At 50.6% G+C, this 25,269-nt stretch overlaps 1 protein-coding gene across 11 annotated transcripts in view; it reads right to left on the reverse strand.

Moving 5' to 3' along the window:
• NACC2 (NACC family member 2) overlaps window positions 1-25,269 on the reverse strand; it is an 86,502-nt gene that overhangs the window by 18,224 nt on the left and 43,009 nt on the right. For 3 of the 11 annotated variants that reach the window (XM_062011320.1, XM_062011318.1, XM_062011315.1), the window contains one exon: window positions 2,004-2,927. In XM_062011320.1, the coding sequence (XP_061867304.1) occupies window positions 2,004-2,865 (862 nt within the window). In that variant the 5' untranslated portion in view covers window positions 2,866-2,927. Of the gene's footprint in view, window positions 1-2,003; window positions 2,928-3,709; window positions 3,731-3,815; window positions 3,833-4,412; window positions 4,543-7,009; window positions 7,100-9,785; window positions 9,851-13,037; window positions 13,095-14,793; window positions 14,815-25,269 lie in introns of those variants that run through there. The other 8 variants (XM_062011316.1, XM_062011317.1, XM_062011324.1 and 5 more) reach the window with 8 other exon arrangements.

The raw sequence follows: 25,269 nt of genomic DNA on the forward strand, positions 1-25,269 counted from the left end.
TGCAGGATGCCCAGCTCCAGTGTGAGAGCTGGATGGCAGCAGCACCTCCAACAACGCCCAGAAAACCTGCTCCTCGTTTTCCAACTGGGATGACTCCCACACCACAAGCATTAGGTACAGCTGCTGTTGGCACTGTCCCAGGGCTGGTCCTGCCATCACCTTCCAAATCTGTTCTGTTCTGGTACTGCATGAACTGGCCCTGGACAGTGAAGGAAAATGCTGTTGTCCAAGGGGACAGTCCCATTGCTGCAAGGGACAACGCTGTGAGCCCAGTGCTGAAGGCAAACCCACGTTACTCACCTCACGTGCTACAGCAGGGACGTGTGAAGCAAAGCAAACCCCAAACCAGTACACAGGGAACAGACCTGATTTATCTTTGTCCAGGGCACAGAGTGGCTGGGGAGAAGACCCTGACTTTGTGTCTCCATTTCCTGATCCCACTCCTTGCCCACTGGGTACCAACTGCAGGGACTTGCAGTAGGACAGAGAGAGCAAACAGGCTCCTGAGGCTCATCTCCTGCCAATGGCTTGTCCACTTTTCTCAGCAAATATTGCTAATATTAAAACAGTGACATTGCTACCAGTATGCTTTCCTCCTTTGGGCATAGCCTGGTAAAAATGCTTGGAAAATACTGCTTATCTGCTTGCTCCCTGGCAGGGAGACATGCCAAGGGCACACTGGGCTCTTTGGGGTGAGATGGGACAGACAGTGTGTGGGGATGAGCCCTTTCTCAGCACAAGGGAACACCAGGCTTTGGGGAACTGCAAAGGTCCTATTTCCCAAATCTTCTCCCTTGCTTGAGAATAAAATCCAAGAGCTCTGAGGAATGGCAGCTCTTCAGCCCACCAGAGATCCGTGTGAATCCAGCACAGAGAGCGGCTGCAGCTCTGTCAGGGAAGATGTCCCTCCCCAGGGAGCTGCCACCGATCAAAGCTGCCACCACTAACACCTGCAGCTCTGACAGCGAGCTCCCTGCACCGAGGCTGAGCCTCGAGAAGGATGCTGAGAGCCTCATGTGCATGGGATGCTGCAGCTGCCTCTGCAAGGGATGCAGGCACGTCAGTGACCCAGCTGGGCATCTCTCCCCCTGCTCCATACCCGCTCCTCGGCAGGGTCTGAGCCCTGCAACTTGCCCTGGGCAGGGGTTGCGTGCCCGAGGAAGCCCTCTCCTGTCTGGGAAGTGAGAGGGAAAGGAGCCTTGTGTCCCTGTGCCTGCCCCAGGGATGAGCTGGCAGCTCCTGGCTGAGCACCACCAGCATGAAGCCACCTCCTCTAAGGCATGTTCAGGGACTCACCTAATAGAGAAATCAAATCATATCAAGAGGCTCCCAAATTGCTTTTCCCTTTGTGATAGCAATGTGCCAGGCAAGGCTGGCAAAGGAAAGGAGGAAGGTCACTTCAGGCAATGCACATAAAAGTCCTTCTCCTCTTCTTTTTGTAGATATTTCTAATTAACATCTATGAAGATGATTTATTTGGTGCTTTTTTCCCTCCCTTCAAATGCCACATGTCCATAACTTAAAACAAATATAGTCTAAAAGGACAGGACAGAGGGAATGTGCCTTGTACCTTGCTGAAGACTAACCCCCACACTGACCACCTCGCCTCCACCAGCCTGGCACGGGCTGCTGCTTCCCTCTCAGCTCAGCCATCGCCACGGGCCGGTGTCACCACGCACGGCTCATGTCACCACCAGGCTGCTGCTCAGCAGCTTCAGCCAAAAAGCGAAGGGCTGAGCTGACTGTGGTGGATGATGCAGCCTCAGTTATCTACAGAGCCTCTGACCTGGGGACACAGCCTGTGAGTGATGGCAGGGGTGTTGTGCCCACGCCATATCCAGACACCAGCACCAAGCCCACCCTGTGCACTGCCTTCTGCACCGTGCTACTTACATTAACGAACAAAGCCCCAAAACACAAAAGCCTGATGAACAAGCCCAAAACCATGACCAAGCAAGCACTGAAGGAGAGCAGAAAACCCAAGGAGAGACACCATTCATTACCAGAGTAGCCTCCCGAGGATTTGATGTACATCTGCCCGTACTGCTCCTCCACCATGGTGTCGTACGCCTCGTCGTCCTCCTCATCCTCCTCGTTGTGGTAGGAGGTGGGGCTGTCGGTGGTGGGAATGCTGCTGGCACCGGGGCTCGTCCGCTCCCCCTGCGAGTACTGGACCTGCTGGACGTTGGGGATGAGGGTGGCCAGGTTGGGCATCCCGTAGTAGGAGACCCTGGAGAGCTTGAGGGTACCGGCGTTGGGGCCGCCGCCCGCTCCCTCCCTGTTGCCCGGCTCGAGGGGCCGCTTGCCGGGCAGGCCGGGCAGGGCAGCCGCCTGCAGCTCCAGGTTCTCGTGTTTGACACGCGTGAGCAGCGGGATGGGCATGGAGGGAGACATGACGTAGGGCGCCGAGGCCGACTGCAGCTGGTTGCAGGGACTCTGTGGCTCCGAGCTGGGGTCTTCGATCATGGTGGTCTGAGAGTCACAGTGGGGAGAGCTGACCTTGAACATCAAGTCCGTCCCTTTCTCCACGATGTGCTGGATCTGCAGGAAACCCGCCGTGTACATCACCACCAGCTGCTCGCTCGCCGCCATGGTCAGCTTCCCGGTGTAGCAGAAGGAGAGGATCTGCTGGAAGCAAGCAGGGGGGACCGTACCCGGCAGCTCAAAGGCATTTTTGCTGTTCCCGCTGAACAAGTCTCGGAAGTAGAGGCTGCTGGCGGCCAGGACAGCCCGGTGAGCCTTGAAGGCTTGGCCCTTCACCACGATGGAGACATCGCAGTAGAGCCCCAGCAGCCGCTGCTCGTTCAGGCAGCCCAGAACGGTGTTCCCAAAGTTGGGAATCTCTATGTGCAACATCTGCGACATGGCTCAGGATCGGCTGGAGCTCCTCAGACATTCAATGCGGGAGTATCCAAAGTAGGGCACATCTGAAAAACGGAGAAGGCAGGGAAGAGAGGCACAGCGTTTTCAGACAGTTCACCAAAGCAGGCAGAAGCAGAGGAACCCACCTCACCCGACATCAAAGGCTCAAAGCCGAGCTCCGAGAGCGGCCGCTTACGGAAACCACTTCTCGAGCTTTTCAGACAGCGCTGGAAATGATGGTGGAGGGGAGCAAAGGAGACTCCAAAAATGCGAGTTATTTTCTTCGAGTCGTGGTATGTTTAAATAAGCACCACGGATTTATTCCCCCGGCGGGGGGGGGGTTTACTTCGTGCAGGAACGGTAATGAGAGAGGAGTGAACGGCAAAGCAAATGTAAGATAGTCAGACAGATCCCGGGCAGCGTTATATAAGAAACACAACAACCGGCAGCTACGTTGAAACTACAGAAAAGATATTTATAAAACAATGTGCCATTCTGCCTGAAATAAATACAGGATCCTGCCGGAGCTACAGCTCCCGGGAACAGGCACTTTGAAAAGCAATCTTCCCATTTGCACCAGAAAGAGGGAGCGTTTCAACACTTAAACCCCTTCTCAACACATTTATCCTCCAACAAAACCAGGCTTATCTCCAAATTAAGCCAGATATTTGAGCCCCAATAAAACAATCCGACGTGCCGCAGCGAGCTGCCTACCAACTTGTCTTCTGATTTTCCTCCCCTAAACGCCAAGTGGGGCAGAGGGAGCCCCAGCCCAGCCCCTCCTGCAGCCACAGCCCCCCGACCCCCCTTCCCCAACCCACCGCCGCCCCCGGCCGGGGCTACCGACCCGGGCTCAGCGGCATCGGAGACCCTCCGAGCGACCCCGCAAGAAACGAGCGGGAGGCGACGGCTTCGCACCCCCCCGCGGGCGGCTGCCCCGAGGCCAGCTGTACCTTCTGGCCACGGGGACAATTCCTCCTTTCACGGACCGGACGGAGCCCGTGGTTCGGAGCGACCCCGTGCGAGAGCCCGTGCGGCGGCAGCGCAGCGCAGCCCGAGCGCTCCAACTCCGGCACAGCGGAGCGCCGCGGCTCCAGCCCGAGCCCAGCGCCCGGCCCCCGCCCCGAGCTCCGAGCAGGAGTCCGGGAGATCCGAAATCCTCTTTGCCTTCAATGCTCCCCAAGAAAGACTCTGGTTCACTACGACCGGGAGCTCGTAAGAGCAAGATGATTTTTTTTTAACAGAAAAAAAAAAGGCGGGGGAAAGGGGGGGAAGAGAAGTTTATCTGAGAAAGATTAAAAAAGAATCTCTGCAAAGCAAATAGTAACCCACAAAGAGCTGCTCTGTTCTCATCTGCGAGAGGAAAAAAAAGCGTCCTATCTGCAAGGCCACGGGGTAACAGGAAGAAAAGGGAACACGCTCAGAGCCAATTTAATTGTATCTGCACGGTTAGAAAAAAAAATCCTTCCGAGCGAGGAAGTTGTCGGAGCCGAGAACGAGCCGAGAACGAGCCGAGAAGGACGGAGCCGAGCGCGGTGCCGAGAACGTACCTTCCGCGGTGCCGTCCCGGCGAGGGGCTCGGCGCGCCCCCGGCCCCGCCGCCCGCAGCGACCGCGCCGGCTCCGGAGAGGGGAGGGACGCAAGTAAAATATAGGATCAACCCCTGGGTTTGTATCTGCTGTAGCTCAAGCTTTTACCAAGTCAAATCTCCCCGGCAGCGCACAGCATCTAAATGAATAGGCCGGATGCAGATTAACATTCAGGCTGCTCTCTGCAATGAATAGAGCCCTTTGATTAGGGACCTGAAGTAAATGCCAGTTTCAAACCGAAGCTTTAAAAACAGAGAAATATCAGTGCCAGAGGAATGCTCTCAGTGTTGGTACAAGACAGACTTTTGATGAGTCACTGCAATGCAAACAAAGATGGCAGAAATACTGTACTGTATGCTGATGAAATGCTTAGTGGTGCCACGGCAACTGAGACAGGTTTTAAATTTATAGTGCAGTTTTGCATATGAATTACGCTGGAAACTGCCTCCCCTGCCATCTAGTACATCCAGAGTGTCAAAGCATTTAAACTATTCCAAACAGTCTGCAGAGCTGGCACTGCTGCTGGTTAACTCCTGCGGCCGGAGGCAGGCACGGAGAGCATCCCCGAGCATCCCCCCGCATCCCTCCTGCATCCCACCTGCCCCAGCATCCCCCCATCCCGTCGCAGGGGCTCCCCAAAGCCACTCGCCTGACAGGACAGCTTTGGGAATGCCCAAATCTGCTCTAAAGAAAGGGTCTCCTTGGGCAGCCCCAGTCTTGGTTGCTGTCCCCCCACCCAGTCCCCACCTCCTCCCCTACAAGAAAGCCTTTTAAATGCAGGAAAAATGTTTACCCCCTTGGGGAAAGCTTCTTTCAGTCTGTGGCTGAATCCACTAAAAGCAAATCCATTTGCTTAAGTAATGAAATCCCAGTCACATTGTCTCCTGGATTCAGATTTTAAATTACCTTCGCGTTTATTGAGCATGTTTGGTGCTTTTTTTTCTGGGAAGGAGGGTGGGGCCTCACTTTGCTCACTTCTCTCTTGCCCAAAGCCTTTTTATTTCTGCTGCTGCTCTCGGATTTGTTTCAACTGCTCTGCTCTGATGGTCACACGCAGTTAAAATTTAGGAGCTTAGAGGTGAAGCCATCCTTAGAGGAGGATAACTGCAGGGAGCACAGACGGGGCGGGGATGCTCCGGCGCGACCCTTTCCTGCCGGTCACGCTCATACCCTGTGCTTCCACTGCCCAGAGAGATGTTTGGTGCATTAAGTTCAACTCCACAGCAGTAAACTGCTGCCTCTCCCGAGTGCTGGCTGCCTTCCCCTGCTCTTCCAGCAAACGGCACTAACACGTCTGCTCTGTGTCCCACGGGACCTGCAGCCTCCCGGTGCCCGGCAGGGCTGTGACGCTCCTCACTGAGCACCTCCAGGACATCTGGAGTGCACAATGGGTTCATCTAAACCAGGTGTCAGCTCAATGGGATCTCTGCCTGGCCTTGGTGAAGAGGTTAAGGCACCAAGAGGGGTCCAAGGTGACACCCTGAGGAGGTCAGAGATGATGCCACAACAGCCAAGACCTCTGCGAGTCATGACACTGCCAGTCTCCACTGGAGAAGGAAAGGAGTCAGCCCTGGCAAATGCAGATCCACTCTGGATCTGTGAAAGTCACTGAAATGAAATGGGCTTTACAGATTCTCCACTCCATGATCTGGAAGGAAGACGTGGATGGCAGACCATGGGTGGAAAAGAACCTTCTTCCAGCAAGAGCTCCCTCAGAGCTGGAAGCAAACCCAGGGAGGAATTGGATCTCCTTGGGCCCACTCATGACCCCCTTCTTCTGACAAACCTGGCAGGGCAGGATGAGAGGGACCAGCCAAGGACAGCTTGGTAGCACAGAAGAGATCAACTGAAAATAGGTGGCAATTATTAATGTTGCTTAGAACTTGCTCTATAAGCAAGGCAGGCATGCCAGGAGGAGCCCGTGTCTCTAAAAACACCAGCATTGTGGTTCGGGGTATGTTTAAGCTGTAGAGAAGCACCAGAGTGCCTCAGCCTACCAAATTATTGGTAGTTTTCATGTAAAACTTCCCATGGGGCATCAGAGTTTGAACCAAGATGCTCCACACGACTGATCCCCCATGAGGTATGGCTGCCACAGGACTGCAGCCTGGTCTGACCACCGCCAAGGCATCCCACCCCCAAAATCACATCACTCCAGCTCCTGGGTGCCTGTGATTCCGGTGGATTTCATAGCTGCTGGTCACAAAGCAGCTGAGCAAGCAAACAAGCTTTCTGGGGGCATTGAAGGTCTAAACCTCCAGTTTTCCTGGAGAAAAAAAAAGGGTCTTCACAGCAAAATGGTGAAAAAAGTAAGAGTTTGGTGTAGAAACAGCACCAAAGAACACAGGCAAACCTTTACCTGTGAGCTGCAGAAGCCTCTTCAATAAACCATCATAGGCCAGGTCTGCTGGATTTTTGTTTCTTCCTCCCCACTTTGCCTTTTTACAACCAGAATACAGGAAAACAAAACCCAACCCAATATCATCACCAACCTCAACCCCCAAGAAACCCAAGAAATAAAAGAAGGCAGTCTTGAAAACCAAGGAGAACCTGCTTACCATCCGGGAAAGGTTGGACTCGATGATCTTAAAGGTCTTTTCCAACCTAAATGATTCTACAAAAGCCAAGGAGAACCTTCTCAGCATCCCCTAAAAGCAACAGCAACAAAATACTACTGTGACTAGACAGCAAATGCAACAACACTTGGTAATGTCTAACTTCAAAAATTACTTATTATTCTTTTAAACAGAGCCCCAAAAGAGTTGGTTTCAAATGGCTTCAGTGAGTTGGAGACAGGAAAAGCTGTGCTGCAGGAAAAATGACCTTAGCAATGACAGATGTGAAGAGTATTTTGTAATCTCATCCCCTAAACTGGGGGGTGCCCCAGGGAGGAGCCCCCAGCAGCATCACCACCCCACAAAACCCAGTCCTATGGGCTGCCACATCCTGCAGGTACCAATCATCAGACAGACATCTCCTTCCAAAGGGGAAAACTTGGACAAAACTGGATTAAAACCAGCCAACCACTCCCTCCACTCTGATTAAAGATACATTCAAGCACAACATCATTTTGTTTTCTAATGGCAGCCTCTCTGCCCAGCTCTGGGATACAGCAGGACAATTTGTACATGTCTGCCTGATTTTTGTACAGTCATAGCCTTTGTCACAGGACGTTCATCACAAATGCAGCTGTTATTCGATACAACTTCCAGGAGAGTTTAACAACTCTCAGCTTCTGTGTTCCTGTGCTTTAGGGGGGGGAAGAAAAGAAAAAGCAGGTTTGCTCTTTTCTAAACTATTTTGCTGCTCTGAGGCCTGAAAGGTCAGGGCAAGACGACAACAAAGGCAAAAAGCATCGACCTAGAACAAGATGCTGGCATCAGAGCTCCCCCAGGAGTCATCAGAAATCATTAGATAATGTATTTAAATTGTCTTTTTTTCCTTAGCCAATGTACAAAGAGACTCAGAGACTTCATCACCACCCCTCCCCAAAAAAAATCCCACCCCCCAAAAATCCCCCAAGTCCCAGGAAGGTGAGCGGGGCGGCAGCTGGGGCAGGGACAAAGGCAGAAGGCAGCGAGGGCTTTCACCCCCACTCAGCCAAAGCCCCTCAAAAGAAAAGAGCTGAAGAGTCCTGCCCTTGAAGGCCCCAAAGGGTCAAAGGAAACTTCCCTTTCTTCTGTAAATGAGCAGAGAGGGGGGAAAATCCCACCCTTGGATTTGAGGCTAGGAGGGGGATGTCACCCAGGCAGCCAGGGGCTCCTCAAAGCTGCCCACCACCCTAGAGCTGTTCCCAGACCCCCTCAGGGATCTCATCTGCCTGGCCCTTACTACAGGGTTTTTGGGTTCCCCTCCCTGCCTTTTTTAATGAAAAGGAAATGCACTTTTTATATAAGCTCGAAGGAAAATATGCAACATCCAACTGCAAAACTGCCCTGAGCACAGAGCCCCTGTAACGCCCTCAACAAAACAAACAGCTCCATGAAGTCAAAGAGAATTCACTTCAGGTCTAGGCTCTGCATTCCCTGCCACACACCACTGAGGCAGAAGCAAAAAGGGAAGATCTCTGCATCCCCCCAGCCCAAAAACGAGCCTCCCCTCTGCCCACGGTGGGCTTCAGGGCAAGAAAACCCAGGGAGAGGGAAGGGAGAGGGATCGGGGGGCACAAATGTGCAACACCGTGAATGCCAGCACAGCTCAATGTCTGTCGTTGGCAGGGGAAAGAAAACAAGGTTAAGTTTGGTAATCAAATGACAGTCATAGCCAGGCTCTCCTCTCCTCTCCTCTCCTGCAGCATTTGTTTCTGCAGCTCCAAAGTATTTCTTTCCGAGCTGCTGCAAGTGGCGAGCAGCGAGCAGTGCTAACGGCCCCTATTTTTAGTGGAGCAGCCAGTGGCAATGGGTGAAAGAAGATTATTTCTGCCTTATGAAAAGAGCAGAAACTTGAATTTGCAAATATTCCTGAGTAACCAGAGGAGCAGCACAGACACGCAGCACGGAGCTGCCTTCTGAGCCTCAAAGTTCACACGGAACGTAAAGACCTGGAGGCTCGGGCAGGGAACGGGGAGGGGTGGAAAAGATGGAAAAGTGAATTAAATGAGTGGTGCAGCTACAGGGGAGCAGCCCGGGGATGGAGAGCCAGCAGCTCGGCGTGGAGACCACGGCAGCAATCCCTGGGGAGCCTGGCACCAGCTGCCTGGGCTCTGTCCTGCTGCAAGGTGAGTCACGGGCAGCCTGGGCACAGCACCGCGCTGGAGGTCACCCACCCTGCAGGCTGCTGCCTCCCAAAGGGCACTCACCCGGCCAAGGCAAAGCCTGCTACTGACATTAGTTTTTAATTAGGTTGGTTTTGTTGGGTTTTTTTCCCCTTTCCCTTATCTATCACTGATTTTAAGTGCTCTCGAAGCAAAAATAGAAACTGCAACATTTTATATGTTGGGTTTTTTTTTCCCTGCAGATTGCTGCAAGGAAAAAGGGGAGAGATACAGAGGGAAAAAAAGACAATTATTCTGCAGAATGTAAATTCTTTGTCAATCTAATAAGAACTCAAGACCCCCAGCTAAGTTCCATCCAGCAGAAAGCACACAGCACCCCATCACCATCCCTGCTGCAAAGCCAGCGCTGCCTGCATCCCGTCGCCAACGTTAATCCACATCCGTAACACATCAAAAAGACAAGTGCCATGCTGAATTGTATTCTCCTCACTCCTAGTACACAACAGCAGAGCTAGCAATATATATAACATGCATGACTCAGTTCTACCACCGTGCCACTACGGAACAGAAAGCCTTAAAATAAAGTAAATATCTTAAAAGGTCAATTAAAAAAAGCTTACAAAACATCAGCCGCTGCTTCTTGCTAGAGCTCATTACCTAGTATGGTGGAGCTGCCTGTGTGTTTTTTTTTCTTGTGCAAGTTAGTCTGTGAGTCAGCATTAACACACATGAGAACATCAGGAATACTGCCTAGTTCTGATGCAATGGAGGTTGTAAAAAAAAAAGAAGAAGAAGAAATCTCGCTCCGTTTGGACAGGAGCCTGTAATTCAATTGCCTTTACTTTTCAATTACTGCATAGCCTACCCTGACCAACCTGCAGAGGAGAAGGAAACTTTGCTTACATCTCTGTCTTAAAATTAACGACTTTTACTTTTGGCTACAGCTTATTCTCTCTGCTTTAAGAAAAAAAGAAGTAGGCATAACGTAATTAACCCTTCAACGGCAGCTGAGCCCTTGCAGCTCTCGGCATCTCTGTGTTTGTGTAGAAATCTCAGCCCTGGAAAACAACACTGCCAAAAAGTTCTGGCTAAGGCAGGCATTTGTACATTAAACTTTTAATACTCTATAAAGCAAAGCTACAATTGCATCTGAGCTTGATCCTTAATGGAAACATAAGCTCGCAGAAAAGGAAAGTTATGGACTGCAGAAATTTAACTCTGCGCTCCCAGGTGGATAGGAGCAGGTACCAGACTGCACAGGGCTGAGCAAAATCCCTGGGACGCCTGGAATGTGTGACATGAGCTGGTTGTGATGCCCACATTTCCCCAGGGCTGCTGGGGGCAAAGGAGCAAACCTGCCCTTTTCATACGTGGCATTTATTGTCTGCACTTCACAAACAAATCTCGCTCTCTCTCCTATTCCCAGGCAAATCCCCCCCTGCAGACTCAGCTCCCACCCTCGGGACTGCAGCAGCAAGGAGGCTGCAGGGGACTCGACCCTGAGTTTTCACTTCTGACTTCTCTGCTCTTACAACAAAACCCTTCCCTGGTCCCACCAACCTCCTCTAAAGCTTTAGAATGTGACCATTTCTGTATCATGCCCTAAAACACCCCCAGACAACCCTGCAGCCCAGAATATTGTATTACATATATGGGATGACAATAAAGATAATGTATGGCCAATATAGCACATATAATTGTTTATATCCATTTAAAATAAACTCTATTTTATACTACTACTTATATAGAGATGATAATAAAGATTATAATTGTTCAATATATTCTATTATATACACACACACACACATATATCTATATATAAAATATATAGATATATATATGGCCAGGTCCATGTCCGGAGCCAACACTAACACCTCACAAGTTTTGTGCTGCACACAGCCAACATCCAGGAGCCAGCCCTGCTCACACACAGCTCCAGCTAAAGCACATACATTGCTTAAATGTGGGGGTTTCATGAGATCCAAGCCTCACACAGAAGGGGGTCAGAGGTTGGAGGTAAGAAAGTCTCCCCAGTGTTCACAACGTGCTGCAAACACTGAGCTGCTCCCACACCAGGTATAGCTAATGCATGGGGGTTAATAACCCAGTGGGTCAGGAGTATATTCTATATACACCAGCTGAGTTTGCTTGTTGTTGATACAAGCACTATAAACCCTTTTTTCCCCCCTAAATACATGAATATAAATAGTTATTAATGCTCATTAACCAACAAGGAACCTCCCTCAATATTAGAGATCAATCCCCTCTGCAGCTTCCTCGCACACAAGGGTCTGTTCTCAAACCAGTGTGAGCCTGGTGGGGTTTTTCTTTAGGCATGTGGGATACTTGAATACAGATGAATCGAGTTTTAAAGGGGGAAAAAAAAACCCCAAGCAGCAACTTCTGGGCCAAGTTCCTGTGTGCCAAACTTTTCAACTGCCACAGCACAGCTCGACAGTGTTTCAAAAGAATTTAAGCACTGTTTTGAATACTGCTGACAATCTTCCTCATCAAAATTTGTAATTTAAATACCTCCAATGTGAAAAGCACGCTCCCTGGGGCATGCTTCATCCTCCCTCCCCGCCGCCCACCCTCCCCAAATCCCATTCGCCACAAAATCCGTTGCTTTCCGATTCTGGCTCGTTTTTCCCCAGCTCCTGCAGCCCCCCAGCATCCCTCCCCCCCCCCCCCCCCACTCCCAGCACTCCACAGGGACTTCTCAAGCACAAGTTTGTTCTTCAGATTACCCACGGATGAGATCCCTGTACAGGATTTTGTGCCCCCAAACACCTTCCTCTTTACAACTGTGATTTAGATTTACCTGGGGGTACAGGTAAACCCGCACTAAGCGAGCTGCCCAGGCTCCCACAGCGAGAAAGGGTTAAAGCAAAGAGCCCTGTGCCCAGCCCTCTGCCATCCAGGGGATAAGATGTTCCTTCACGTGCCTTCAGATGTGTCAATAAACCCCAAAATAATTCTAAGTCAATAAGTCTAAGAGGGAAGGAACAGCAACGTGAATTTGGGGGGGTAGGTGAGGCTGCAGGCACAGCTCCATCCTGGCAGGAGCGTGTTTAAGATTCCCTCCCAGTGCTGCAAAGCACCTTGAAAGGTCGACGAGCGCTTTCATATTCTCGGATCCATCCACGACGCTGCAGCAGATGAAACGGATTGACCTAGACGAGAACTGAAACGCTCTCTCTGAAACAATCCATCAACAGCCTCCGCCAGCCGCAGCCGCCTTTGTCACGGGCACGCTTGGAAATCTCACCCTGCCCCGTGCAGCCCGGCTGGGGCTGGGGAAGGGCTTCAATCCCTGCTCTCCTGGGATGTCACCAAACACGGCATCGATAGCTGCAGAGCCGCCCAGACGGCACACAACAGAAAATACCTCCAGATTCAAGTGCGTGCCAAGCCTGTGCCCATTACCCAACTCATTAAAGACAGTGATACTTTGTAACATACTCTAATCTTTAATATTCATAGCTTGCTTCATTTGCATATCATGCCATAAATAGTTGAAGCAGAGGTAAAACACAAAGCGCTCCACTTGCATTGCTAATTATGCCTAAAATCAAATGTAAATCACAACACATCCAAGACACAGAAAATATTCAATTTGCTGTCTCTCAGTTAAAAACCTCCAAAAAAAAACCCCAAACCCACCACACATCACAAACCTAATTATTTATAAAAGGAAAGATCAGAGGGGCTCACAGGCATGTGTAGCAGGGATGACACTGTTGTAAGAGGGGAATTGATGAGTTCAAGGCCCAGTTCTGGTGAGGGATTCCAGCAGCAGCACTGGCTGCAACCCCTCAGGCCAGTGCTGGCACCAGCCCATCTCCCCAGCCCCTCCAAAGCCCCTCGTTTACCACCGAGCTCTGCTGCAGCTGCTCCTTTAACCTCAGTCTTTGAAGAAACAACAGGAGCCTTTTTCCCCTGGGCAGCCAGGAAAGCTGATCTCCAGCAAAGGAGGTAAAGTGGAAGAATCAGCTCGAACGTGAACTTGTGCTGGGGCGCTGGGCTGGCTGGAGGTTGGTGCTTTGGCATCACCAGCAGGCACAGGATGGGAAGTGGCCCCTGGGAAGCTGCTCAGCCCAGAGGTTTAGTGAGAAAAGAGCGTCTTGGGGCACTTGCACTTGGCAGCTCCACGTCCAGAGGCAAGCACAATTTCTGCTCATGATGTACCAAAACCATGCTGAGGTGGTACAGGGGGGTTTTATCCCCTGTCTCCACAGTGTTCCAGTGCCCACTGCAGCACCCAGTGCTGGCACTGGCACCCACCAGCATCAGCCCATGGAAAAGGGACAGTGATGCCATCGGATGCTGGTGATGCCATCGGACACACAGGTGATCTGGAGCCAGGTACCCTCCAGCCACTTCCCAGGCATTATCCCTCACTGTAAGAACTAGACCAGGGTACCAGGGAGCTGGATGGAGAATGGCCTGGGGGACCACAATCCCCATCCTCCAGGATCCTGCAGGATCACCTCCCACAACAACTCTCAGGTTATTGACTTTTAAGGGAAAGCACAGTCCTGGTGTGGCACAGCATGAGGAGCCAGACTGTGCCTGTGGCAGGCAGGGATGAGGGTTGGTGTCCTCATCTGTACAACCAACTGAACCATACTCCTCCATGTCACAGAGACGTCTTTAACATCTGTAAAGCACCTTGGTATCAGATAAAATGTATTATAAACACATTGCAAACAATGGAATGAGCAACCTTCCTTTAACAAGTTTGTCTCTGCATTGAGCACCGAGGTCCTCTGGAATTTAGGGAAGTCCATCACCATCCATAGGTGAAAATGCATGTTTTTAGTTCAAGAGCCGTGGCAGAGGCACAGTGTGAGTCTGCACCCACCCACAGCTCTCCACAAAGCAGGTTCCTCACGGCTATGACCCACAAGACCTGCTGTAACCCCAACCCAGCCCTGGCCCTGCTACCACACGCCTGCCCTTCCCTGCACCCAGACACCACTCTGTGCCCACTGCACCAATTCAACCCTGCTGCTGCTACCAGGAAGCTCAAAACCTTCCTCCTCTTCATCCTTCTCCACGTTCCTCCTCTTCATCTCCCACGAAACCACTCACAACGGAGAGGTGCAGCACCCACGGCACTCCAAACGGAATGAAAACGAAATGAAGTTTTACAGGTTTATGCCCAAAGGTTTAATTAAAATGAAATTAACCAAATTTTGCAAAAGTAGGGCAAAAGTTGCCCGTTTTGGGAAGCCACAAGGTGCCTGTGCCCCTGCTGTGTCTGTGCCCCTGCCTGGCCCAGGAGCACAGAGCAAGGCGGGCTGGCTGCTGCACGGCACAGCCTGCATCCCTCCCCACTTACCTTCCCTTTCCCACTGGGACTGCAGCTGCATAAACTCACTACATCTTAATGAAAGGCTTTTGTGGGTGGCTGTCCCCAGGGAAAAATGCATTTTTCAGTCCCTTGAATCGAGACTGCTTCTGAGGAGAGAGCCAGCTGAATAACACCGAAGGGAGCCGGGCACCCAGCACCACCCGGCCGCGAGCCACAGCCTCTCCCTTACTTCCCCGTCTTACAAAAGCCTTAAAGAGACTTCTGAGAAGGAAAAGCTGGAAGGCAAAAAAAACCCCAACATGTATCATCACCATGTTGTGCTCCTGCTCGTTTCCAGAGTCCCCAAACCCCATCAGCCAGCGGGTCCAGGGATTTGTGTGAGGCTCTCCGCAGGCTCTTGTCCACTCCCGACACTACGGCTCATCCTGCTCCCTTTCCAGACTTGTGTCTGGCTCAACACCAATATCACACCAGTTCTACTCAAGAGTTAAAGGATCTTTTTCTGCCCTATCTGCTTCCAAAGAATTCCAGAGACGTCACTAGGTTTAACCCTGAAAGGTGAGCGGTGCTCCGTGCCCCAGCCTGCGCCGAGGGAGAAGTGAAAGCGAGCTGCTCGCAGCCTGCAAAGCCTTTTTGCTGTTGTATGTACCCTGGCATCTTGCCCAGACCTATTTTTAAGCCCATTTACTAGAAATCCCACAAATTAAAGGAAATACGGATAATGTTGTAAGAATCCTTTGGGCCAAATAAAAGCTACACATAATTTTCCTTGTGCATCAGAGTAAGATCCTTAACCACAAAAACCAGATTTCCCCAAAGCTCTTTTGCAACAGCGAGAGAATCTTGTTTTGTAAAAAGTTGCTTTGATTCACTCCTGGATTACAGGGAGCGTGGCAGACACTGCTGCCTCCTGGCCAAACCCAGAGAGGTGATTACGAAACAGAAAGGTGTTGGGAGAGCACAAATAAATTCAACATCTCCAGCTCGGCAATGGTGGCTACCAATGACAGCAAAGCAGGCAGAAAGTGCTCATGGAAAGAAGCTGTAGGATGGTTATTGGGTTTTGTTTTTTCTCTCTGCATAGGAGACTGTTGGGTGATGCTGTTTCCCAGCTTCTTTCAAACTGTGTGTTTATGAAAAGCCTCCTCCAGCATTGCTGTCCTGGGCAAATTCCTGCTGGGTGCACACAAGCCCTGCCTCACCCCAGCTCCAAGAAAACACTGATGATCTTGTTTTGACAGTCCATCAAGTAGAGAGACCACCAAACTCATTTCACTTGTCCTCAGGCCAAAACCTGACCTCTTCCAGGCAGGATAGTCACCACAGATCCTTTCTCCACCTCCAGCCTTCATCCCTAACTGCATCCCAGTGCCACGGCAGGGCTGGGGATGCTACCCCCACCACTCCTGCTGCCCACTGCACTCCCAGGACGGGGACAGGACAATGCCAACATGAGCTGTGCATCACTCCTGCCACAGTGGCAGGTCTCCACAGCATCTCCTCAGGCATTTTACGTGAAACAGTGATTTAACACAAAAAAATAACTCTATGCTCTGTATCTCTGTGTTTATATAGTTACAGTGAGGTCTCTTGTTGGGCAAGCAGGAGGGAGAGGCAGGGCAGGAAATAACAGATGGATCTCTCTGCAGAAAGCTCACCCATTGCTCTGGAAATCTCTGTCCTGTTTGAGTGGTCAGAGGCAGAATCCCCCCTGTTGGGTATTAACCCTCCCATTTCCCACAGGCATCCCCCATCTGCAACCACAAAAAGGCATGAGCAGCACCAATAGCTCTTCCCCTCCATGCACTGCCCTGTTCCCTTCCCTTTCACTCACTGCCCACGCTGGTTAAATAAAGGAGCATCAGACTGCAGCGACTTCTGCAACCAGGCTATCGGGAAGGAAGGAGAAAGCCCGTGTTTCAGCCAGCATCAGCTATTTTAACCATGCAAAGGCTCCATCGTGGTAAATAAACTCCAGCAGTAGCTCTTGTATTCTGGTAGGATTAAAAAGAAACTAGCAACCAGATATATGTTTCACTAAAACTCACAAGACAAGCAGAAACAGCCCCAAAAATGCAACGGTAAGAGCAGTATTTGTGGTTAGTCCTTGTGGGGAGGGGATGAGGACAAGGGGCTTCATTTCCAGCAGCCATAAAGCAAAGCGAGGCAATCATCATTAAACCTGGCTCTCCCTTCACTCTCGTTCATCCCCAGCAGTCAGTTAAAATGTCTTCCTCACAAACATTTCAGCTTCCTTTTCAAAAGAAAAATACTCCTGCAGGGGAACAAGCGCTGGTGCTGTACAAAGGCGCAGAGCTGAGCTGTTCAACACGCAACTTTGGGAACTTTTCCAAGATTTATATGTTTTGCATGGAAAGCAAATGTGGTGGGGTTTTTTTTTCCCTGCCTGGGAAAATATTTAAGTGCTAAGTTTATGAAGCCAAGTCCATTTGTTCCTGGTTTATGTTGCTGCTCGGATGGAATCTAATTAGTGCTTTAAGCAGCAGCGTGGGGATGTGGCGCTGGCCGCCACCGCAAGCCCCCGGCCCGTGGCTGTGCCGGCACGTGGCCCCCCGGGGACTCTGGCCCTGAAAAGTCTTGGTACAGTGATGCTCTTAGAAACACCAACACTTGATTTGCATTTTCCTGCACACCTGCCTTTCTTACTGATTTGCTGGCTGTGCTGTGCACTGAAACTCCTCCTTGTCCTCCCAGCTCAGACCTCCAGCAGCCTGGGGCAGGATGGATGCCCGTGAGCTGAGGCAATGGTGAGGAGCAGTCCTGCTGCCACATGACAACAGGGACAAGCAGCTCTCCCCACCAAGATGGTGTTCCTTTTTGGTGGAAAAGGACCTGGGGTGTTGATTGACAGCAGCTGAACAGGAGCCAGCATTGTGCCCAGGTGGTCAAGATGGCCAACAGCATCCTGGCTTGTATTAGTGTGGCCAGCAGGACCCTGGGGAGGCTGCAGCTCCGGGGCTGTGTCAGTACTGGGCCCCTCACTCACTGCCACAGGGACACTGAGGGGCTGCAGCGTGGCCAGAGCTGGGCACAGAGCTGGGGAAGGGGCTGGAGCACAAGGGGCTGGGGAGGGGCTGAGGGAATGGGGGTGTTGAGGCTGGAGAAGAGGAGCCTGAGGGGACACAGCAGCACTCTCTGACACTCCCTGACAGGAGGCTGCAGGGAGCTGGGGGTTGGGCTCTGCTCCCAAGTAACGAGCAATAGGACAAGAAGAATTGGGCTCCAGTTGTGCCAGGGAAGGCTGAGATTGGAGCTTAACAAGAACCTCTTCCCTGAGAGGGGTGTCAGCCCCTGTCCCAGGCTGCCCAGGGAGCTGGGGGAGTCCTACATGACACTCCTGCAAAGACGTTCCCACTCCTATGAAAAGGGAAGGAAAAGCACAGCAGTTCTCCCAGGGAACTCTCAGCCTGGGAATTCTCATTTCCAAGAAGGGCTCGTTGTGGCCTGTCCCAGAGCAACATCTGCCTTTCCTGAATTCAAAGAAGATAAAACCCCGAGATCTGTTCAGGCCCAAGTCTCAATTCCTACCCCAGACACCTGGAGACTCTTCACCCCAGACACAAGGCCCTTCGTTATTTTTGCAGCAACACAGCAAGGGATTTGCCTTCATTTTCCCATTTACTTCTGTCTGTGTTGACAATCTCTCAGGCCAGTTAGCCCAGAGCCACGGCCATTGCGAAACCCAGGAAATGTGCTGCAATGCTCTGTAACACTTGCAAGGCAATTATCCAAAACCTCACACAAATAAGCTTTTTTTTTGGCCACACCATGCTAACCACTAGGCATTAACCCATTTTCTTAAGAAATAACATCTGCTGAAATAACTTCCTAATCTAGGAGCAGGTGTGGGGGGAAAAAAAAGCATCACTGCAAGTATTTGTAGCCCATGGTAAACAAGGTTTTCAGGCAGAGTTGTCCCACTCAGGGTACCAACGTGCCCAGCTGAGCAACGGGCTCCTTACATAGGCTCCCTCTCTAGAATATTTATTCCCTGGTCAGGAAAACTGGTAAGGTGGAAGCTTTTCCTGGAGCACTGATATGCCTCAGAGGAGATGATGGTGGAGCAGCCTGGGGGGCTTTGGGGAAGGAATTTGCACCCCTGAACCTGACTGTTGTGGGGTGTGAAATCCTGGGAGCTATTGGAGCTGCATCCTGTAGCTGTAGGTCTAAATCACAGCACAGGCAGGACAGCTCCTGGGTAATCACTGCTAAGAAGGAGGAACCACCGGGCAATAAAGCAACTGCTTCCATTTCCTACCCCTGCATTCATATGGCTTTTCTTCCTGGGAAGAGATGTCAAGATGTAACAAAAATTAAGCTTTCTGATTTGCCCTGGAAAGCAGTTATCACACAGAGACAAACTGAGGCAGAGCACGATAACGTAGCCAGCGACAGGCTGAAATCAGGCTCAATACTTCTCCTTACTCTAGATTAAAACAGCAGCTACGCTTCTGTGCTATTTGTTATAACTCATTCCCTCCCTTATTCTCTGTCCTTGCTTTCTTCCCCATCCTGAAAAACCAATAAAGTGAAATAAAAAGCTTCCTTTTGGGAACGCGGCGGTAATAATACTGCTACCATCTGTTGATAAGTCCAAGGACCTGCACGGGGAGGAAAGAGGCTGCAAAGCTAAAAGGGAGTAAAGTGTTTGCATGGTTTTATTGAGAAATGAAATCCAGCTTTAAACACAGTAAATGGGAGACTATTCTGAATCACCTCTTGAATTTTTTAATGCTACTCCTGGGAGCACTGAAGGTAAATATGTTAATTTGACTTCAATCATGGTGCAGGGGGGAAAAAAAAGCATGCTGTATTAGTTTAGGGTACCGAGTCTTAAAACTATTCATGCATTTCTGCATATTTTATACTCAGCAAATAAAGTTCCAAGGTTTTATAAGGAGGCTGAGAAATTATTCTGAGTAAGCAATAATGAGGTGTGCATTATATGAGGCTGATACTAATGGTAATCTATTATTAAAAGTTAAGAGTTATAGGAGCTACATTTCAAAGTCCTACAGCAGTTGTTCTGCTCTAGGGAAAGAAAGCAGCACGTGGAGGAGAGAGGCTGGAGAGACAGTGGACTTCATACGTGGAACAGGGGGGAATGGTCCCTGAGTGAGTGGTACCTCAGCTCCTTTGGGGTAATCTCACGGCTGTTTCTCTAATTAACCACCACCACTGCAGGGAGCATCCTCATCCAGGCACAGGCACGAGCCGTGGCAGGTTCATGTTCCCAGTGTGTTTAATCCTCTGCCTGATGTTTCAGTGTAACAGATCTCCCAAAACACACGAGGCGTTAAAAAATTAACGGGGTTTCAGGTTAGTACATCTCAGTCATCCTCAGGGCTGTCTCGACCCTTGACTTCTGCTGCAATACCCTACTTAGGCTGCAAGGACGGGAACCTGACCAGTCAAAACCAAATGTGTTTTTCCTACCTGTGCCTACGCTGCCAAGTCACCCCTGGGAGCCCGTGAAGAGCAGTGTCAGGACATCCACACGGGATACAGAGACCACAGCAGTGTTCAAACATGCCAAGGGAAGGGTGCAGCATCACATCCCAGCGATGCTCACCAAGCTCAAGCCGAACTTTGCTTGGTGCTGCTGTGAGCTTGACCTGCTCTGCCCCTCTCCCAGGGTCAGATGCTTTCCCAGGGATCTGAGGGGAACTGCCAGGCGCTGCAGGACTCATCCCAGCAAGTGGTGCAGATTATAAGGCCTTATCAACTAGTGCAACAGCGTGTCTCAGCACTACCATGAGAGAAACTAACAGCAAAAAAGCCAACCCGAGTTTGGATCATTTTCCTCCCTCCCTACAGCTTCTGATGAGAAACAAAAGGAGTCTCTGGGGGCTGTAAATCTGTACCTGACGAACTCATACAGAATTGAGCACACAAGTGAGGGAGCAGGCGCTATGGCAGCACTGGGCATCTCCACGTTTAACCTGTTACAGCTCCTTCTTGCAGGGCTCACAGACCCTGAAGGTAGTGGTCTCACTGCATTGTGCACCCCTTGGGAAAAATCCCCCCTCAGTTTGCACAAAATGCAATTCTCGCTGCATTTCAGAAAGCACTGTGAGTGTGCAGCCAAGGACTTCCTTTCAAGTCAAATGTTTCAGTAAGCTTAGACACCAAAGGCAACATTCTGCCCAAACCAAAGGACAATGAAGCATAAGAATTTCAAGAGAAACAAAACTTAGCCTTAGACCTTTATGCACTGAAAAGGATCTTAAGTAGTGACGAGCTCTTTGCTCTCCAGGCTGGACAAGGCACTGGGAAGCAAAGCAAAGCAGAAAGGATGATAGAGCAAGTGGCATTTGTCAGGTGTTTATGGCATCCACTCTCTTTGTCTGCCCTTTCCCTGCTGTATCACCAGCTACCTGGGCTGAAGGAGTTAACAGCTCTTCTGGGACAGTGTAACAGGAGCTGGGAGTTAGTCATCTAGGCATGTCCGGATTGGTATGAACCGGGAGCTGGCGAATGAATGAAGTTGCCTTGGAGATGCAGCCAAAACCAATGACCAGATATTAACTTTTCACAATGGGCTGCCAAGGGAGGCAGAACATGCAAAACCAGCAGGACAACAGCTTCCAGTGAAGGCAGGAGCCTCTGGATACAACAGGAGGGATCCCTGAGCACCCCTGGAGAACTCAAGCCCTGCATGTCTTTGCCTAAGAGGTGGGAGAAATTTCCCCTCGCAAAGCTGAGTGAGCCACGGGCTGGCAGTGAAACCCTGGTCTTGGACACGGGATGCAAATTGCTGTCTTCCCTTGGTCTAATTTGAAAGTTGTTATGAAAGATATCAGCACCCAGCTCCTCCTTTTCCTCTGCAACCAGCTTCATAAGCAGAAAAAAATGCTATGGGCACCTTACACAAAGCAGACGAAAGGAGATGTCATTAAATAAAACCATTAACAAGTAATTCAAAGGCTGGGCTGGTGAAGGATTACACATCAGCAAACACCTCCCTGCCTAACCTCAGCACTTCATCTCCACTTCCAAGGGCAGTGTTGGAGGTGGATGAGCAGGAAGGGGTGGCTGCTCCAGTCATCTGCTGAGCTCCTCTGCTGGCACCCAGTGCAGTTACTGGGCAGGAGGAAGCTCAAATGCAAGCAGAGGTATCTCAATCTCAGCTCTGAGCAAGGCAGCTTCCTCCAGAGTGTTCTCCCTCTGATGAAGGTGGCCAGCTTGCTTGCCAAGGGGATTGTGTGAGGAGGACAGCAGGTGACCAGCTAGAAAGCAGCAGGTTACACAGCAGCAACAGCATCTGCTAAAGCCCACGGGTGAAGACCACGGACAAGGCTCAGCTCACCTCGACCTCAACTCCCTCCAACCTGAGCACTGACCCATGGAAAAACACAGCTTTTCAACCACAGCAAGGCTTGCACTGTGCAAGACAGAAATCAGTGCATGGTTCACTCTGTGTCAGGCAGGCAAACATCACCCGCTGCTGGAGCACACACACTGGCCCCTGGTCTCTGGTCTGACCTTGGAAGGAGGAGATGCTTTTCAGGCGCTGCTTCAACTCACACAGGGAATGACCCACAGGGGAGGGTGGGATTCAGGAGAGCCACAGTCCCCCATCCTAGCTGCACTGGGCACAAGATCCAGCCCAAACCACCTCCACTGCCCAGCTGATGAACAGGCAGCAAAAGTGCACCCGAGGCTACTGGGGACACGAGCGAGCTGAGCAGCCCTCGCCATCTCCTTAGAACAGCACGAGATGAAACGGCCGTGTTGGTATTAGAGCCTGGACTGCAGACAGCTCCTGTTCTGCTCTGCACACCAGCCCCTTGATATTTTTTCCCAGAAGGAAAAACAGAAGATGCTTTCCATAAGCAGACGATTTCAGCAGCTAATTTTACCATCACTTATGGTCGACTTTATGACTAAGATTTCATGCTGACTATATTAATCCTGTCAAATTTCAGAGTGAGAGAGAAATGATACTGTATATTTTATGGCTGCAATATCTTCTAAGCCATTAGACATGCATGCTGACATGAAAGTAATCAAATTGATTTTTTTTCCTATTACAATGAAGAACTTTGTATGAGCAAATAGTCTTTCTGGCACAGGAATGAAACCCTAAGAAGCCTCGCACTCCCTCAGGAAATCAGCAAACCGCCACGAGCCACCCCTCAGAAACCTGGCTGTTCTGCTTACTCACATGTTATGGCCACCAAAGCTGAAAGGAACATGTTAGTCAACCAAACAACCGCCAGAAGCCAATACAAGGGATAACTGGAGGGTTTGGAAGCAATGTTAAATATTGCTGAAATTGCAGTTCATTGCTTTCCCAGCATCAAAGGCTCCGTTATGCCACTCCAACCTCATCAGACACACTGAGCCCCTCACTTCTCCAGGTGTTGGCTAAACAAGACAGAAGAGATCAGAAGAAGCTGTTCACAGGGCTTCTCAGCAAGTGCTGAAGACCTGGAAGTATTAACAGGTACACTACAGGTGCCAAGATGAAGGGCTGAGGCGCTGTGTGCATACGTGTGAGTGCCAGGGCAGCAGCAAAAGTCCATCTGCCAGCAGATCAGCTGAGAAAATCAGCTTCTTTTTCAGCCTGGCCTCTACTCTGCCCCTCTGCAGAAAGCCAGATCACTTTAAATAATTCTTTACATGTAAACAGGCCTTGAATTATAAATTCCACCTGCTTGTCGTGGTTTTTCCACAACAATGAGTTCCACAACGCTTGTTGTGTTGGTTTTTCTAAACCCAGTTCCTTTCTACACTTGAAGCTCGGAAGCCTTTCTCTGACTTGCAGCAATCACCTCACATTCTAATTAAAAAACCTTTAATCTGACACATTTGTAAAGTTCTAAAGAAAAGACAGATCAAAACAGCCCCCACAATGAGCAGAAAAGTCACGGGGCAGAAGTGACTGTGTGGGGTGTCTCATGTCCCGGGCAAGGTGGCCTCAGGTTGTCCCAGGGGAGGTTGAGGCTGGAGCTGAGGCAGAACTGTTTCCCTCAGAGGGGTGTCAGCCCTGTGCCAGGCTGCCCAGGGAGCTGGGGGAGTGCCCAGCCCTGGAGGGAGCCCAAAGCCGTGGGGTTGAGGTGCTGAGGCCAGGGGTCAGTGCTGGGCTGGGCAGGGTGAGGGCAGGGCTGGGACTGCAGCAGCTTCAAGGGCTTTTCCAACTGATTCTATGATCCCCATGAGACCCCCTGTGTCAGCACACACCAAGGCCTGAGGCAGCACGGGCAGAGGCAAAACCAGCCCTGGGCAGGGGCTCAGCCAGCCAGGCCTGGCATGGGAAGGGTGAACCACTTTGAACACCTGCAAGGTGCAAAAACCCATGAAAACCTGTTTTCCTCCTCTGATGCGTGAGCTGGGTGTGAGAGGACTGAGATTGTTTAGGTTTAACACCTTGAAAGACACAGCAATCAGAAGCAATGAGGTGCAGATAACAACACAACAGACATTCCCATGGCACCCTGACAGCCTCTCTCACGTCCCTTCTACAGCAAACAACACTCAACATTTGCTTCCAATTTTAAATCCGGATCCCATGGCTTTTTGGAGAATATGGATATCCATTATTAAGGTCAGATCTTTCAAACCAAGTAACCTGTATGCAAAAACACCTCACAGATGTGACAGACCTACGGGCTCAGTGAGGATGGGTGGGTGTGTGGGTGGAGGGATGACTTCTTTGGGCTACCAAAAGAATTGCAGCTTCAACAGGCATTTAGTTGCAAATCCAAATGCTTGAATGGCTCTAGCAGTAAGACTTGCTTTTGGTTTGTGTTGTTTGGGTGTTTTTTAGAAACACAAATAACTTAGGAAATGCAAAAGCATAAACCCACAGGGACTGGGTCACCTGCACTAACATTTGCCAAATGCCAGTTGTAGTGAATTCATTTGTCCTGCTGCAAAAGACCCACGTGAAGCCATCGGTGTAGCTGCTTAAATCAAGCATGCAGAAGGTTGAACTAACTTTTAGATCACTTTTACACTTAAAAAAAAATAGGTATTCATAACTGTAATTGAAGCTTTAGCATCGTTCCCAAAAGCACAGACTCACACCTCCATCCATGGAGCCTCCTGCCACGCACTCATGTAAATGCACCTTGTTACCAATCTCTCACCTTGCAGAACCCAAATAAAACCATGCTGTGACTTTGCCAGGATCTCCACTGGGAGAGGAAAGCCCAAGCAGGGCTGAGCAAACATCTCCTTGCTGCCTTTGCCACTTCTTCCAGTGTTGGCTGTTCATACATTTTTCACCTGGGTCCCCTCACGCCTGGTGCCTGGGAAGCAGTGCAGCACCACACACCATCCAGGGAGCTACAGCCCAGCACTGCATGGATTTCACTGCACACATTCCTTTGCAATCACTGTAGCACTGCACCATCCACACTCCCTGTGCTGCTACAGACGTGGGGGGCTGTGAGAGACTCGGGGTGACAGCCCCAGACAGCTGTGAGGGCTTCCTAGTGCCACAGCTCCAGGCACCATCACCTCCTCCAATTAAAACAGTCGAGCTGGTTTGGGGTTGTTTTGAAGGAGAGAGGGTTTTGTTTGATAGTTGGTTTTTTTGAATAGCATATAAGCAAACCCCTTCCCAGCAAGATATAAGCCAGACTCAGCACCCTGAGCGCTGTTAAGCAGTACCTGCCAAACAGGTCCCCTCTGTCATCCCTGGGGTTGGATCCCACCTCCTGGAGCAAACCTGATCCACACAGCAGCATCTCCCAGGGGAAGATGGCTAGCCAGCAGGTGAGACGTGAGCTACAGCCCTGAACCAGCTTCACCTGAAC

The sequence above is a fragment of the Colius striatus genome, chromosome 19, assembly GCF_028858725.1.
Source record: "Colius striatus isolate bColStr4 chromosome 19, bColStr4.1.hap1, whole genome shotgun sequence".
In the NCBI taxonomy this organism is placed as follows: domain Eukaryota; kingdom Metazoa; phylum Chordata; class Aves; order Coliiformes; family Coliidae; genus Colius; species Colius striatus.